The sequence below is a fragment of the Cupressus sempervirens genome, chromosome 1, assembly GCF_028749045.1.
Source record: "Cupressus sempervirens isolate cs-2001-9-10 chromosome 1, ASM2874904v1, whole genome shotgun sequence".
Lineage (NCBI taxonomy): Eukaryota > Viridiplantae > Streptophyta > Pinopsida > Cupressales > Cupressaceae > Cupressus > Cupressus sempervirens.
In genome coordinates, this window is record NC_143118.1 from 669,137,728 (window position 1) to 669,156,577 (window position 18,850).

Below are 18,850 nucleotides of genomic sequence, written 5' to 3' on the forward strand. Positions count from 1 at the left end.
GAATTATCATCTCATGATGCCCACTGCCAAGAATATAGGTACACACTTGGATCCTACAATCAAGGTAAATGTACCTAGTACCCGTTCAATAAACAAGCAAACATCAAGAGTAAATGTTCAATATATAATACCCAAAACACAAAAAGACAAATAGTTACATGATAGAGGACAGGACATCATCTAGATCTTGCAAGCGATTACAGCATCGATCCCACTTTATGCTAGCACCAACGAACAATTCATGCATAACAGTGGTACAATACATCATAACAACATATGAGCATATGATTTAGCATTAAAATTATCATTTTTTAGGTATTTGAGGGTATATCCACTGAAGGTACAAGACAGATATCCACCACATAAAAGCACAATAATAATGATTCTACATGATCATCATATATATATATATATATATATATATATATATATATATATATATATATAACCCATCATTCAAACTCGAATATAAATAGGTCATTTCCTTATTATTCTAAGCATGTATCAATGGAAATAAACAACATATTGCACTGTACTTTATAAAATCTCAAACATTCATCCCGAAGCAACATCAATAACATCAAATGTACAATACACCAAAGACATCACAATGTACAATACGCCAAAGACATCATAAGGCACCATCATACATGTATAGTCAAAATAACACTAACTACATGATCAACATATGAGCCAACACGACTACAAGAACCAAAATCAGGTGCAATAGTCCAATGCATCACACAGTGCAACCATTGTTCATACCTCAAGGGAAGTGATACCATATAAATCTAGGCAACCACTAGCACGTAATTAGGTCAAACCATCGAATAGATTATCGCAAATCAAACAAAATCCATAACTAATTTGTTGATACAACATGTTTGTCAAATCACCCCAAGGGTGTAGACCACTCATAAGCACCATGATCACTGAAAAAGCAATATCATCAAGGTCACATCCATCAAGATTGAATACAGATAGTAAATGAGAGACACGCTACATAAACTAAGACTTTATTATACTATAATAATATAGATATGCGGTGAATCTTTGTTGCTAATTGCTTCCTTATGAACTTATAGAGACTAACAACCACATTAGTGGTTGTCGATTGTTGAAGTTTTCTAATGTAGATATGTGTGTGTAATTTGTGTTTATATAGTTATAATGATTGTCATTATGAATGGTCATGTCCTATGAAGGGACATGTCTATGTGTATCTCATTCTTCATATAAATACAAGTGATTTCTGCATTTGAAAAGTGCATCCCACAAAATGATAGTTCCATTGCATTTGCAGCAATCCTAAGAATCTAACATGATATCACAAAAGAGCATAATGCATAGTTAATAAGCAAGCCTCATGCTCCTTGGTGGGGGTCTCAATGGTAACATTTTCATTTGTCAATTGATATTAGATTCAAGTCAATAAGGGAATGGAATGGTATATATAGTGGATGAAGATAACTATGGTAAATGAGTTGAGATTGTAGTAATGGATCAAAAGTTAGCAAGAGATCCTATTTGTCTCACTTGCTTAGATCACCTCCAGTAACTTGTCATAGATATTATGGGTTAAAAGTTATTAGCTAAAGCTTACCATAGGTAAGCTGAGGTCAGAGGTAAAGTCTTTATGATTGATGAAGTTCCTTAATCATAAAGCTCCTTATTTTTATAATGGAGTATTAGTTTGCTTGGTACGATCTGATATTTTGGATTGTCGTTTATTGTGGAGTATTGGCAATTAAAAACGTCTTGTAATGGTACCATATTTAAGGAAGAACCTTGCAAGTATCTAATCTTTAGGATTGTAGATTTCAGCTTTCAAGGGTATTGTCGAAACTCTTGTAATGGTACCATATTTAAGGAAGAACCTTGCAAGTATCTAATCTTTAGGATTGTAGATTTCAGCTTTCAAGGGTATTGTCGAAACTCTTGGAATGCTATCAGATTTAAGGAAGAATCTGGCAGGGGATGGCAAACCAACATTAGGACAGAATGTGTGGCTCTATGACGATGTATATATCTTATAATGAGGAGAAACTCCATCATCCACATTAGATGGTTGTTAAATGGCTTATGTATTCTTCGTATGTATAACAGGAAGATTGTATTTTTTGTTACTTTCTCTTATTTTGGGGTGAGACCCTAGATTTTCTCTGCTCAGCCCTTTTCTACTAATGCCCCTAATGAGCTGAACTGTAAATAGGTGTTTTCAATATTAGTAAAAAATATTTGGCTTCAGCCTTCCACCTATCAAAAAGACGAAAAGAAAACCATAACTACACCAAATGAAATAATAATTCTACGCAACCAACCCAAGGTTAAAACTCGTGATTTTAATGAAAATGGCCTAATCTCACAACCCACAACCCAAGGATAAACGGACTCAATTCAAATGGAAAAAATACAACAACATCTAAGGATAAATGGACTTACTCAAATGAAAATGGATACAACGTCTAGTAGTAATTTTTCGCACTTTTTGCATAGCAATTCAGAGCCTGCAGGAAACATTCTATTATGTGTATCATTCACACATTAACTCGTAACATCCTCGGCTTTCTCATATCAGATTTCAATATTTATCTCATATCTCTCTATCTCTTCATTTCCATGCTCTGTCCTCCTCTATTGCTTTGAGCCTCTATTTCCTCCCTCAAAACCTCCCATAACTATTGACTTACATTTTTCTTCTCTCCCCCCTCCCATCCCTTCTATTGCTTTTAACTCTCCCCTCAAACCTGCCAAGAACTATCACGTGAAGGAAAATCTTCTTTACTAAATCTTATCAATGGCCTATTCAAAAGACTGAAAAACATGCAACATTTGGAAAAGCTAAAAAGCATTGGACAAGAAACACACCAATTACATTATAATCACCAAAACTTGCTCAGGAACTTGAGGCTATTTCAATTCATCAAAGAAATTATTGCACGTTCAAAGTACACTACAGTAATGACTAAGGTCAGTTGTCCATAGTATATCAATTCAATTGCTTTGCCATTACCAAATACTCCTCATTTATCTTCTCTTCCTGCTCAATTAACATCTCATAGTGTGGTCCAATTCTATGAATTTGCAAATATGTGTAACCTGTTTGCTGTGTAATAGCCAGAAATTATCATTGGCAATGACCTTTTCAGTTACGGTCACTGAAACTTAAAACCGTCAACAAGGGTGCAAATGCCCACAAGCCTAACAAGAGACATAAAAGTACTGCCGAAGTAGATTTCCACTCCCTCAACAGTAGGACATTGGCACTAAAATTGTACCCATCAATTTATTCCTGACTGCCACCAGGATAAATAAAAAATGTACATGAGGTACTAAATACATTAAAGGAACAGATTTGCAGGCTAGAATTGCCATTTGCTTGTCTCCTAATTATCAATTTGCATGAAGAGAAAGTTCCACCCAGGAGAGTACCATTCATCTCAGTTTTATATAATTCAAGAAAGTGTCAGAAGATCAACAAAACTAGGAGGATATTCACTAGCACAAATGGGATAGATTTTGGAATATGACAATGTTGCTCGATGTTTATCAATTACTATTAGCCATTTTTTAACTGAGTTTATAGAGTTCAGAGAGTTATTTTGCACAAATGAAACGGGGATCCGCAATTGTTGTGGAAAGACTAATTTATGCATGCCAAATTAAATTGAAGTTCATTGGGTAAAACCAAAAAACAAACACATAATAGACCATCATATTTATAATATTCTTTCCTCTGCTTTCTGTACTGCATACAAATTAAACACTAATTTATACATTTATATCCATCAGCGTAGTCAGCCCAATTGCAGATTCACACTCCCAATTCAGTTCAAGCTAACATTTGTCCTGGAATACCATATAGGAAGAAAAATCTTGCAACTGACACTTAACAAAATATACTTCAGACAACTGATTGCAATCTTATACCATGCTTTGTACATCCAAAAATCGCAAGGCCAAATGGCATATAAAATAAAATATCAGACTTAAGAAATAAGTCTGTGATCATAAACAAAATAGCAAAACTGGGGCACTGCAAAATAATTAGTCATCCCAACTAGCAGAATTCCTCATCAATTATCTAACACCTGCCATCCATCTTCATCAGACAATTGCTCCAATAGGTGCTCTTTACTAGTGTCTCCAGAATAATGTGAATTTTCGAGGCTCCTATTGTGGCAAGCCATATCTTGCTCATCTGTAGATCTTTCTCCTCCAATTGCGAAGTGATGCATAAGTTTATCAGTTGAGAGAAAAACTGTATTAGGTGCAAAGTTTGATAGCTGTCCACAACTTGCAACAGGAGTTAAAGTTTCCATATCTTCAATGGTATCACACAACCCATTACTTCCTATTTGAGTATCTCGAGATTCAGGGCTGCTGTATAGCATACTGAACCCTGAGACATTAATATCATCATTGCCACCAAATGACTTGCAATCTGACTGATGTTCACTTGCAATTGAAACATCAAAATTTGTGTAATCACCCAACGCAAGGCTTTTACATTGTTGATTTACATCCTCAAGCCTGGGAGATGCAGCCAGCCTTATATTCAAAAATCCACTTGCAATACCGTCACCAATCTGTTCTTTCAACACTTTAACATCTTGATATAGAACAGATAGTTCCCCTCTGAAAATTTAGAAACAATAAATAAAATTCAGTAGCATTCTATTAAGAAAAATCTATTTGACTCAAACCATTCAAGCATGAAATCATAGGAATGTGGACATTATATTTGTGAGCATTAACATCCAATACGAAACAAGAAATACTGACAGGCACAAAAGACAAGAAAAACAAAGAGTTATAAGGAAAATGGCATCTCACTGCAGTGCATCTACACAATTCCCCTGATTTATGAGAAACTCCCTAAGCTGCACCACAATTCACAGATTCGTCATTTGCAAGTCAATATACATGTCAGAAAGGTACAAATTAGAATCTAGCACATACAAGGGGACACCAACCTTGGTGTTTGTTTCTGCTTCTAGCTCGAGATCCCTGGAATCTTGAGCCAATTTGGCCATCATTAATTCCTCCAATGCAAGAGCTTTCCTTGCCGTTTCTTCCTTTTTCATTTTCTCCTCCAGGGCAGCTTCCCTCTCTTTTCTAGCAGCACTATATCTTGCTTGCAAAACTGCACACATCTGCATTTGGGCAGTTGCATTAGCTAACATGACAACTCAAAGAAACAGAATTGAAGGCATAGTAGTAAGATGTAGCATGATGAGCTATAGCCTATACACAACCAGTAAAATCCAATTGGACATCTCTGAAGGGTATGCTGCTTATGCCATGGTAGCCAACTCTGCATTGCAAAGGGGCTCAACTGCTACACCACACAGACCCTGCAGGATTCAATATGGTGGGAATATGGTTGTGCATGTAGCTCCTTTCAGTTCAAGATTGTCATTTATATCTGGTTTTTTAACATTCTGCCTTTCTTTGCAACAACTGGCTTTGGCTTTAACTGGTTATATGCTTGTCCTGCTGATTTTATAGCCCCTTGTTCCTAGTAGGCTGCTACCACTGGAGTGGGCATTGGGTTTATGCCTCTCAGAATATAAATGACTCTGTCGCAGCCCTTGGGCAGGGACAAAAATACCTTCACAGTAAACCAACAAGAAACCCCCTTGGTTGACATGTCCAACTTCCCTGCACTTGTCCCTCTTATCAAACCACCCAATCAATGGGTTGACAGAGAGTGGAGATTGAAGCTTAATGGCAAAATCAACACATTATAAAAAGGAGAAAGATTTGACTTTCTGCAATTGCCTTTGGTTATGTCTCCCTTTTCTGAAAATTCCCAGGAAATGTCCCAGAAACTTGAGGACTTCGGGAAATTTTTTAGGGAGGTCTGTACGTCCCAGGGATGGTTGGAGATGCCTTGGGAGTCCCCGGAACAGCTGGGCATTCCCAATTTTATAGACAATGTCAGCACTTGGAAAAAAATTTAATTTTAAAGTGGGCTTGTAATTTTAAAGTGGGCTTGTCTTCCCAAGTTCATCCTAACATGCTTATTAGTTATTACTGTTTGGTAGTTAATTCCTGCTATTTGGGGCCCTCTGATTAGTTTTTGACAACATTACGTTAAGAACCATGGAATTAGTATTTCTGTTATTGTCACACTACACGCTCAGAATCATATAGCAGACTGTTTGCAATGTGCTGGGAAAGTCTGAAAAGTGCATTATAGACCTATAACATGCATCCTTATGTCATTTTCTGGCATTACATAGTGCTAGGTTGGTGTTGGGTTGATCTGGGTCCTTTGTGGAAGATATGGTGAATATTGAAGTTGCATCAAGATACCATCTTACTGTAACAAACCTATATCATGATCAAAACTGTAGAGAACCTTTTTGTATTAATAATAAGATCAGTCCACTAACAATGAATTGAAAGTGCAGTTTCAGAATTTAATGATAGTAGTGTGTTTCAATTTTGGAAGGTGGGTTATTGTTCATGTTGCTATTGAAAATGAATTCTAAATTATGTTCTTGGGTACATTTCTAATTTTTAAGTTATTATTTTAATATTACATCTACATTTACAATAATTCCAAATTATGAATGCATTATAGCATACTGAGCATTGAGTTTGATTATTGAAATGTTGTATGTTAAGGTTCGATGTTGTTTAAATGCATGGTCTATCCATGTCTTCGTATGACTGTAATATATATACATACATACATACATATATATATATATATATATGCAAATTCCCTATATTTTATAATTTTGGATTTTCCCTATATATATATATATATATAGCTGTCCCTGTTTGCCATCTCAGAAACCCATCCCGCCATCCCCACCTCAGGGAACATAGGAAAAAACTATTGTCGTGGCTGGATAGCCACAGCCTTTTCAGAGGCCAGTCTGGGTAAATTCCCTTCCACTTATATCCTTTTTGGAGTTAGAAAGCACTGAAAGCTATGGGAAATGCTATTGAAGCATATGAGACTTAAGCTCCAGCCAGAGATTAAGAAAAATCGGTAGCCTGATTCTGATTGGAAGAGGCTCTTATTAAAGACATCCCTAAATTCATTGATCTTCAATTGAACCTGGGATATTTCCTAGATGATGGCTTATGTGTGAATGCAATCCACTGTGCTTCCGGCCACAAGCATGGAGAGTTTTTGAGTTAATGCTTGAAAATACACAAAACAAATTAGAATTAGGCTCACATGGAAACTTTCAAAAACCTTGTAGGAAAAGCAACAAGAATTTGATTATCCAGAATCTTTTGTATAAGGCCTATTTTCCTTCAATTCATTCTCAGTCCTGGCCTCTGCAAGTTCTGATTATTTAATGGGGCCCTTTATGAAGCAAGACTACGTAAGAAGATGCCTTTTCCTACTGTAGGCATTACCTCTAGATGACACTAGTGAAACAACTTCAGCATCAGTCCCAGAGGGTAGAATAGTAATTGAAAAGAAATTTATTTCACTGTCAATATAAAAGTTTAAGTCCAAAAGAATGATCTTGAAATCAAATACATATAATCTTCATAAAAGAAAGAAATTATGTTGATGTTGAGTCCCAACAGATGACCAAACGTAGGTCAATGGAACTCATGAGTACAACAGTTTACAATAAAAACCTTCCAGGAAGACAAACAGGTAATAAAGTTGCTGGTCCACAAACTAGTTCGAACTCTACAATCTAAGTCAAAATATCTATTCAAACTTGTAGCTGCACTTCGCTCCTCTGACTTTACCTTTACATAGTTTGTTGTGCATTTTACTCCCCTTCAAGCTTTTCTTTTAGGATTCAGAATGCTTGCGGAATACATTAATGCTAAAAACTACTACACAATCATATACAGAAACTGTTATAGATATTTCTAATGGATTGTGGAAATTTGTTTACATTAATAAATATTCTACAAATATTAATCCAGCAGTAAAATGACTTTTATAATATAGACCTGTCCATTTTGGTTGGAAAGAGTCCTGCCATTCATTGGTAAATTGCTTAAAAAATTGCACACTGATTCTTTGGTTGAAGGCTGAATGTAAAATGGTTAATAGTATGATAAAGAATAGTTTTTTCTTTTAGGATTGAGACTGCTTGTAAATTTCCATTATAATATGAAAGTTTTCTTTTGAAAATATATATTCCACAAACATTAACCAAGAAGTAAAATGATTTTCATATAATTGTACTGCCCATTTTTGCTTGGAAAGAGTCATGCCATTCATTGGTAACTAGCATCCCCTACCCCCCCCACCCTACCACACACCAAAAATACATTGAAGTACCCATCCCCATGATGTTCCCACACCTGGTTCTCGGAGTACCCAAGTACCTACCCCCGCCTCCACCATTCTGCAACCACACCACAACTGGGACAAGTACTTAAATTTTGATTTTTTAATGTTACTATTCTATATGTAGTATGTTACTAGGTTGAATGTACAATTGTTCTGGTTCGTGTTACAATTTTGCCAATGTTAAGTAAATTCAATTTGGTATGTTATACTGAAACATCATTTCATAACACTAGCATTTCAAGTTCTATATGTATACTATACAATACCCTGCCCCTGGCCATTATCCCCCCACTATCCCGATATTGAGGTCCTTTGTCCCCCATCCTAGAAACTCGTCCCAACATACCCCAGCACTGTGTTACGTTGGTAAATTGCTTAAAAAATTGCACATTAATTGATTATGGAGAAAAGACAGGTTATTTGATTATGAATAATTAATAATAGTTAGTTAAATATATTATACTAAATATATAATTAAATTAATAGTTATTATCGTTATATTTTTAATAATTGATAATTCTTCATTTTAATTATCAATATATGAATCATTACATATTTATTTTAAAAATTACTCATTTTATTAAATATTTCTTGTTCAATTTATTAAAATTATTTATTACAAAACTCTAGCATGGGGGCATCATGGTCCTAAGCTACTCAAAATTGTTTTTCCTCAAGCAATGTTAATATTTTCAAGCCTTTCCCTACATGCTTAGTTGCGCACCTCTGATATTAATCTGAAAATTCATACCTTTGATTCTTACTATTGTAAATCAACCAAATAAAATATACATTTCAAAGCATATGCATGAATATGTGAAGACATGAAGCATACACAAATAGATACATAATACACACATTGTTAGGTTCATTCATTTATAACATGTATGATCAATTCTTTATTGATATAATTTCATGTTGTACGACTAGATTCATTTTCACTAGGATTGTTCTACATTTATCTTTTTACTCAACAAGATGGTAGGAACATGCTCTAATACTAATTGTAAAGTCCCCTGATGAAACTGGACTAAATTTATCCTACATTTATCAATTAGGGTTTGAATTGTAATTATCCCTAATGGGATTAGTCATTCATCTTGGTAGATTTAAGTTATCTTCAACATTCATGTTTAACCTTGTTACCATTCCAGCTGGAGACAGCAGGAGTAGAGGTGTTAACCAAGTTGCCTAGATACAACTTCGCAATAGATACCCTCAAAGTTTACAGATACATGCACTTAAGCCTTTCTTGGGACGATGCCCGCAAGGCACTCAAGGTTGCTGATCCCACCCTATCTTGGGACAAAGATCCATCACTTCGATTTATATAAGGCCCTCCTTGGTGACAGTACAATTTCCCTTCTATAAGTCAATAGTAATAGGATTTTGGATATATATATATATCTCAATTTGTTATGAATGTATTTAATTTATACAGATGAATATATCTATATTCCCTTGAGTTTCCGAGACGGGGACAGCAGGGGACAGCGGGAAGCATTTCTGGGACGGCAAATTTTTTGTTAGATGGCAAATGGGGATGGCTATATAACAATAGGGAACATTAAAATAATAGAGAAATTTAAAATATTTAGATGAAAACATGCATAAGCATGTACTTATACATAATAGAATCTTAAAATATAAGAATCGGCAGAATTCATATGTCAAATTTGAGTTACTTTGAGAGCCAAAATCTAATTTGTTCTAGAAGTCAAAGTCAAAGTCCCCCGGGTGTCCCCAAGTCTCGGATACGTTTCCGAGACAGGGACGGCTGAAAATATACTGGAGACGCATCCCTGGGTAACACTGGAATATATAATTGATAATTCTGATTTAGTATTTTTTTTGTAAATCAGTATTTCTCCTTAGTACATTCTGATGATATAACTCCTTCCTTTTATGATGAGTAATACTAATAACTCTGTTTATAATTAACTCTGTTTATAATTTGCTACTCAGCATAGGATAATAGAAGACCACCTGTTGCTGCAACTCCAGTAGCAATTCTACCACCTTTGCTCGTTACAATTGTTCATCTGGGCCCCTCGGGAATGGTCTGCAGTAGTCTCCAGAAATGCTATATTAGACTAGTATTTTATCTTTGTATAATGATCACAATGAATGTATCGTGCCAATTTCGATTGAGATGTATTAATAGAGCCATCGTGCTCTCATATAAACCTACAAATCAAATCTGATAGAAACTCTTGAAAGGTGAAGTTTAGACTCTAAAAGTTTGAGAGATGTATATTTTGATAAAACTTATACTGAATAGAAAAAAATTACTACTCTTCCATAGAATAGCCGATATGGTAAATACTAAATAAGAAATGTCCGATGGTGAAAGAAATGATTTTAATCTTCATTATTTATCCTAGACACTGAAAGGCTGCATCTCATGGAGAATAGAACTGTTATTTGATAACAGGTCATTTTATTAAATATACAATTAAATTTAAAATTTATTATGATTATATTTTTATTAATTGACAATTATTTGTTTTAATGATCAATAAATTCATAATTATTTATTCATTTTAAATATTATATATTTCATTAAATATTTCTTTTGTAAATTCATGTCCAAGTAGTTCCACTAGCAACTTCAATGTCGATTTGAGAAGTGCAAAACAAAGGTTATAATACAGAGCAGGAGACCAAGGTTTCAAGCTAAAGTGAGAGCAAATCTGCATTGTGATTTTGAAATGTCCATTTTTGGAACTTACCTGCATTTAGTCTGGGAACAATAATTCCAGCATATGACGAGAATCATATAATCTTTGCCACCATAACAAATAGCATTTGTAATGCCCTCAATGGGACATTCCTGGTTTAGGGATTGTAAACAATATTAATGACTAGCAACGACATAAAAAAATTGTGTTTAAAGAATCCATGATAGCATCTAATTCCATGCAGCATTCATATATAAGATCATTTATATATATTCCAAGGCATATTCCCTTATGTTCAATCATATTAGGAATTAATTGGAAATGCTTCAAACAATGTTCTAGTATGGCTGATGGTATATTGCAAGAGCATGGAAGGATTCCTCATCCATTCCATCCCTCTATACACTTTGGAGGCTGGTTGCCCTCCTTGACCAAGCCCAGCAGTGCAGCGTGGAAAGTATTTCTCATCTATTCCACCTCCTGGCCCACAAGCATAGCAGGATTTCTGGTCCATCCAAACAGGGGGGGGACGGCATACTTGAGAAGAGGTGTGAAGGATTTCAAGTTCTTCAACTCTCATGGACTCGAAGGATGTTGTCCTCCCATTGCAAGATATTCCTATTAATTCAGAGTAGATTGCTAAACAAATTTGCTATATTAATTTCTTATAAATACCTCTTAATAGAGATGCAATAGATTTACTCAGAAATGGTTGCAATAATATAATTTCTGCTATCAATCAACAATCACTTGATGTCCTCCAACAAAATCGATTTCTCTTTTATATCTCTTCGTAGGAGGGGTCACACCTCTTCCTTACTATCTCTTTGCAAAGGATCGCACACCTCCATAACGGAGTGCTGCCTTGGCTCTTTATATATTAGTAATTTATTTTAGTGTTTTAACCCCAGTTAAAAACACAAAAAAATGGCATAGAACTTCAAAAAACTCAAAAACCATACAAATTTTCAAAAACATCTTCTAGTTGAGCCAGTTGAACAAGGGTAGAGCCAACAGAGTTCTTACAATCAAAGTAACAAGAATCGGAATCGGATCGGAATCGGCAAGGCCGAATCAAATCGTGAATCAGCCATGAATCGGAATCGAATCGGCCATGAATCGGAAAATTTAAAAAACCCTTGAAATTTAGTGAGTAACTTATTTCATAAACCCTTTATCGCTGATTCGATTCACCGATTCACAAAAAATCGTTTGGCTTGAATCGAATCGCCGAATCGCGTGAATCGCATGAATCGCCGTGATTCTTGGAACTATGCTTACAATATTGTTCAATTGAATTTTTTATAGTAAATTTGTTGAACATTTTATAAGTATGTATTGAAAATTGTTTGGATGAATTTTAGAAAAAAGGGGTCATGAAACTTGTATCCAAATGTTGAAATTGTTTATTATCTCTTAGCTTCTTTGTGAGTCCTTGTGGAAAAGGGACCCCACTGTGACTTAGACATTCTTTCCATATGTATACTTTATTATCACGTATGCAAGAAATTGTAAGAGTATCTACAGGAATAGAGACGAGTAAGAGTGTCTTAGATATCGTGAGATTTGCAGGACTTTAAAAGATTTTATGACCAATGTGAGAGGAGTGTTCCATCATTGACTTGATAACCAAAGGTATGTCACATCATAAAGCATTTTGAATGTAGATATGGAGCCAAAATGGAGTTCCCAACTCGGAGAATTACATTTAACAAGGTACACATGCAAGAGCATATTCTATTTTACTTTTTATCCAAGAAGACCAAGACCAAGATGGGCATAGCAAATTGGACCCTTGCTTTTGGCATCCTTTTTGGGTAACAGTATTGGCCCAGGATTTAAAGTTTACAGCCACTGTAACACCACCCTCCCCCACCCCTCAAAAATATATATATATATATATATATATATATATATATATATATATATATATATATATATATATATATATCACAGAGATGGGAACACCGTTCTGGTGCCACCTGTCAGTTGCTGTTCTGGCAGAGACAGGGAGATGTCCTGGCGTCCCTGGGGAGAATTGTGTTGTACAGGCACATGTATTCAAATTTCAAAATAACCCTTGTACAAGACAGCAATGGAATTTTATCTAGTTTTGCAGTGAGCTACCATAAATGTGTCAGTTGTGGGTCTTCAAAACCTATTTTTCACAAAGCAGAAGTTTTATAATTGCTTTTGCCGTTGACTAATATTTTCAGATACAATAGAAATTCTAAGATCTCAAAAGTAAGTAATTAGCAAAGCAAGGACTTGTTCCTCTTACCTCAGCAATCATACAAAGTGCTGAATCTTTTTCAGCTGTCAATTGTGCTATACGGGACCGAAGTTCTCGTGCCTCTGTAGCTAGCATTGCTCTCTCACCGTATACCTCTCCTGAATGCTGCTAATACACAAGTATCAACCTAATTTAATTATGCTACCTTCTTGAAATGAAATGTAACAAGAAGGTAACAGTTTGAAATGAGTTTATCACCATATCATTGGTTTCCTTTGCCCTTGCTAATGTTTTTCTCAATTCCTCCACCTTGGCAAAAACTTCAATGCCTCCTTTGGCTGCTTCTTCCTTTGCATGACAAGCCGCTGCCTCTTCGAGGTGTGTCTTTGTCCAAAGCGAGCGAATTGAATCCATACCTTCCATCAACGCTTCCTGTATTACAAATTGTTGATTAGATGCATTCATTTAGACACTGTTATTTTACATTAGAAAACAGCTCATAACTGAAATAGGTGTGATTTTTCCATTGTCACTGCATTTTTTGTCCATCTGCCATCAACTGGAGGTCTTATATGATGAAAATGAGCACTAAGAAAAGGAAATTTCTAGCGACCATTTTCACAGAAGCTCAACAAGCTTTAGAACATGACCAAAAAAATTTGTTATCTCAGGAACAAATGTGTACCCATTTTGATTTTACTCATATCATTAGAGCATATCAAGCATTTAAAATAACTTTTTTCTGCATGATATTTAAAAAGAGCATAGTACAAAATTCAAACATAAAATCTATGTTTGTGTGCCTGTAACTGTAAGGGTAAGATTGTGAACCTTGTTTTTCCTTGCTTCAGAGACAACAGACTCCACAGAATCAGTGTCAACCATCTGACAGGAGATGGAATTACAAGAAAGTACACTACTTTGGGCACTGCTAAATGAATCTCTACAATCTAACTCCGTGTATATGGAGTTCTCTTTGTTATAGACACTCAAATAATCATTGTTATCTCCAACTGACTGAGAAATATGAAAATTGTCCATTAGTTCTTTTTCTAGGCAGTCACAATCAATAACAGGTCCAATTGGCTTTGCATCAAGACAGTTGATCGTTTCGTTGTAAGCTGGTAGGAAACTAATTCCCCCTACTAGTGTTTTTTGCATGCTTTGATTGTCTCCTTCAGGACTTGCAGCATCAGCAATACCTCTATGACCAAGCTGGCCTGTAGAAGTTTTCAAGCTTAAGCTTAATCCAGAACCTAACTCTTTGGAACTTATCTCATTAGTTTCTTCTTTGAAGCTCAAATTACAAGAATCAGAATCCTCAATATCACTTGGATTGTTCTTGCTGAAATCTGTACCAATTATCAAGTCCAAGCTTAATCCAGAGCTCATCTTTTTTGAGTCTACCTCATCTGTTATTTCTTTTAAACTACAATTACCAGAATTGAAATCCTCAATATTACCTTCCTTATTCTTGCTCACGTGCAAACCAGTTATCAAGCTCAACCTAGAGCTTACCCACGTTGAGTTTACTTCATCTGTTTCTTCTTTAAAGCAGAATTCACCAGCACTCGAATTCTCAATATCGAGTGATTTTTTCTTGTTAAGATGCATGCCAGTGTCCAGAAAACTGGAGCCCATATTCTCAATCTCTTCTCTGGAATTAATTATGTTATATTTACCAGACAGGCTTGATTCTCCATTGCAGGTTTCCTGGTAAAATTGCTCTAGGTCTCTCAATTTTACTTCATTATATGCTTTTGCCTCGGTCAACAGATTGACCGATGAAGAAGATCCAGCAAAAAACCCATCAGACTCAATTGACTTATTCCCTGCATAAGACACTTTCAGAAATCAAAACAAGGCATTCTGTCTACATCTGATTGACTAAAAATATGATGTCAATTAAACTGGGAACAAAAATGACAAGGGGTTGTTGAATACGCTAATTGATCTGATTGAAATTAAGCATAGAAACAATGAAATAATTTAGTGAATTTCAAACAACTATCACATTGTACAGGAAATTGAAACTGACCTGGGAGTATGATTTCATCCAAAAACTCTGGATTATCGTCATCAAAAAACTGATGTTCCAAATCTACACTCATGTCAGTCTCAGTTGGTAATGAGTCAATGTTTACACCTTTTTTACCAAGCTTTTCAGTAACTATTTGCGAATCTTGTTTTGGAACAACTTCATTGAGTATAAATTCCACTGCTGCATCAATATCATCACCATGTTCCAGAGTTACCGCTCTAATAATTCGCTCATCAATCTACACAAGGTCAGAAGAGAGAAAAATTTATATTTGTTTCTCATAAATCAAGCCCAAGAATACTGATAACAAAATATAGTAAGATTTAAAAGCAGTCAGCTTAAAGTTGCTATCTCTAGTCGGGTAATCTGCCTGGTGGAGCCAATATGGAGAAAAAGCACCAAGAAAGATAACATTGCCTAGTTCTTCTTACGACTCATTTATAACATGCAAAAGCCAAAGCTAAAATGAAAACACAATATTGTTGTTTTATTTCATGCTTATAGTTACAGCCACAGGTCTGCAACAGAGAGAGGAAAAAGGGCAATTAAAGCAGCAATATTTGCTGCACTTTAACTATTACTAGAAAAAATGAAATAATAGTTATTTTGATGTCCATAGGTTTTTTTAATATTTCAGCGTGACCGGTGACCCTGGCAAGACACGCTCTCAGGCCCCACGTGAACCACTTTTGACCCAGAGCTAAGGACCAGCAAGGACACAATCGAGGAACCTCATCCCCATTTAACCAAGTTGAGGCTCAGACCCATCAGCACATTGGATCAGCTAGGCCACAAACCTGATCACACTGAATCAGTGGGAGTTTGAACCTTGGTGGGCACAACAACACCACCACTTAAGCAACAGCAGGCACAACAACAGCACCACTACTTAACCAACAGACAAAGTGGTGAGACTCTTCAATAAAAACAGTACAGCATTGGGACTCACCGGGAGGTCACCTATCCCAGTAGTACTCTGGCCCAAGTGCACTTAACTGCGAAGTTCTGATGAAATTCAGTGCACTGCACTGGTATGATCGCACCCTTTTGATGTCCATAACTACTCACGCTGAACTGTATGTAATTCTATCCAAGTTTCCTTTAATGTGAAGACTTAAGTTTATGTTTATGACAAAATTAAATTAGTTAAGTCTTCCCATTATGTTACTTTATTTAAGTTCATGATATAGCCCACATCCACATTTCTTTGGCATCTCTTATCACCTCATTAGGACAGTTTGAACTTTTGTCAAACTGTCATTTCGTGTTTTAGCCTAAGTTATCAGGTGCACTTGTGCAGGGGGCAGATGAGAAAGTGGCTGCATCTGGATGGAGATGCACATGGAAACACACGGACCATGAAATCTCCCTGTGGATGCACATCCACAGGGAGATTATCCGGGTGCATCTAGATGTACCCAGACGCACAGCTAAAAAAACATTAAAAAACTAAAACTTCACTTAAACACAGAGAAAATGTATTGCATGTGTGCTTTAATGGCAAAAAATAAAATAATGTCTTCCTTTATGCAACCTAACTCCTAGTGAATTCATTAGTGATGTTTCTGATATTATTCGTACCAAGAAATGGAGGTGTTGTCATTTCCCGGTCAGATCATATAGTCTGTAGGCATTTGATGAGTCCAAAGGAACACTCTGTGGGCATGGGCATCCAAAAATGGGCCCCACTTCGATTTTTTAAAACAAAAATTAGAGTGAAACTTAACCCTAATATGACCCTACTAAACCCTAATTGGACCAATAAAGGTTTCCCAAAGTCATTTGGCGGTCATTCATTCATCTCTCAGCATTTCTTACCATTTTGGTTTTGCGATATTAAGTTGACTACTTTAATTTTTACATATGAAACCTTGCTTGTGATTTACATTTTCAGCATGTATTGACATTTTGAGACTTTTGCAAAGTGTTGATTTTCAGATCTGCTGCAAATGTATTAACACTGCCATAATGTTTGGTATGTATTTTCCAAATAACAGTGACCTCTTATTTATATTCAGAATAAACTATGAAGAGACATGTCCTCACTTCATGGGACATGTCTGTTCGTTAATCAAATAATTAATATAATACTAAATTATGTCTCATATAATTATATTATAGGTTTATTCGACAGAAGCTCTCAAACATCAATATTCCCTACCATCAACACTCCCTCTTAGCTAGGGAGGATAAACACAAAGCAGATATTACACCATTGGTAATAGTAAGAATGACAAAATTTAAGGATGATATTCACTAAACACTCAAATAAGGTTTCATATCACATTTGATATCATGAGTATTGATCTACTAGAATATCAAAATTTGATATTCACCAAGTACTCGTCAAAATTTGATATTCACCAAGTACTCGAAAAGTTTTGATATCGCATATGATATCATGAGTATTGGTCTCCCAGAATACATTATATTCACCAATTATTCAAATGTTTGATATCACATCTGATATCATGAGTATTGATCTCCTAGAATATCAATGATATTCACCAAATACTTATGGCCTTCCAAAATGTTGAGATGCAAGATATTCACCAAGTACTGTGAGTAATGGCCTCCAGAACATCAAGTCACATGATATTCACCAAGTGCTCTGTGTAATGGCCCTCCAAAACATTAATAGCATAACATTCACCATGTACTCGGAAAAATATTTATAAGGTATGTGCACACACATTCTCATAATGCTTACCATATAAACATCCACCGTGCAAAGTATAATCTATCATGATTTGCATAGACATCGTAAGATATCCATCATAATAGAAAATTAAGTTATTATAAGATCGTCACCTTTCAATAACTTCTGCAAATACAAATGATGATCATTTGGAAGTTGTCACCTCTTCATGATGTACACATGAGGTAGGCTCATTAAATTGTAGAATCACACACATGATACCAAAAGTACAATAAAGTCAAAACTCCCTTTGATTCTAATATGGTCAAGATCTTCAAGGATCAATTGAAACATATCCTCTATTCACTCCTTCAAACAGATGTGTCAGACTCTCTGTGAACATCTGTCTTTTGAGCTCCTTTAGCTTTGAACAAGTGTTAGACTCCCTCTAAATCTGATACCAATTTCACCTTTTCCTACAGGAACATTCCCAAAGGAAAAGATCAAGGCAAATAGCTCATATAAAACTAAATAAGCGAGATTAATATAAGACTCAATATAAGATCTTTCCAAGAAAATATAGATGAAAACATACTTTGAACATATAAGCATATATTCAATCTTCAATTATATACTTTAATCTATATTTTCAACATATTATTTCCTTATTTTAATAATTATTGTTATAATAATTATTCCATTTATATTATAATTACTGATGATTCAATGTTCAATCATAGATTTCTTTTGACTTTCGCATATCATAAATATACATATATATATATGAAAAATCATATAATAATTTCATAAACTTAATAAAGGTAAAAAAAATTATTTCATTTTATTTAATAAAACATATAATAGCACATGCCTCACATGCCTTGCTCCTATATTTTCGGATTTATTTGCTCCTTGCTATAAGGTGGCCTTCCCTTTTTTATAATTATTTGCCACAACATTTTTAAAA

The 18,850-nt window shown here is 35.1% G+C and overlaps 1 protein-coding gene across 3 annotated transcripts in view; it reads right to left on the reverse strand.

The window, feature by feature from the left end:
• Window positions 1-3,697: 3,697 nt before the first annotated feature.
• The window catches only part of LOC149579651 (uncharacterized), a 29,745-nt gene continuing 14,592 nt past the window's right edge, over window positions 3,698-18,850 (reverse strand). For 2 of the 3 annotated variants that reach the window (XM_089786345.1, XM_089786348.1), the window contains 7 exons: window positions 15,243-15,483; window positions 14,036-15,036; window positions 13,463-13,636; window positions 13,253-13,369; window positions 4,977-5,156; window positions 4,837-4,883; window positions 3,698-4,638 (listed from right to left, as the gene is read on the reverse strand). In XM_089786345.1, coding sequence (XP_089642471.1) covers window positions 4,077-4,638; window positions 4,837-4,883; window positions 4,977-5,156; window positions 13,253-13,369; window positions 13,463-13,636; window positions 14,036-15,036; window positions 15,243-15,483 — 2,322 coding nt within the window. In that variant the 3' untranslated portion in view covers window positions 3,698-4,076. The remainder of the gene's footprint in view (window positions 4,639-4,836; window positions 4,884-4,976; window positions 5,157-13,252; window positions 13,370-13,462; window positions 13,637-14,035; window positions 15,037-15,242; window positions 15,484-18,850) is intronic. The other variant, XM_089786357.1, reaches the window with a different exon arrangement.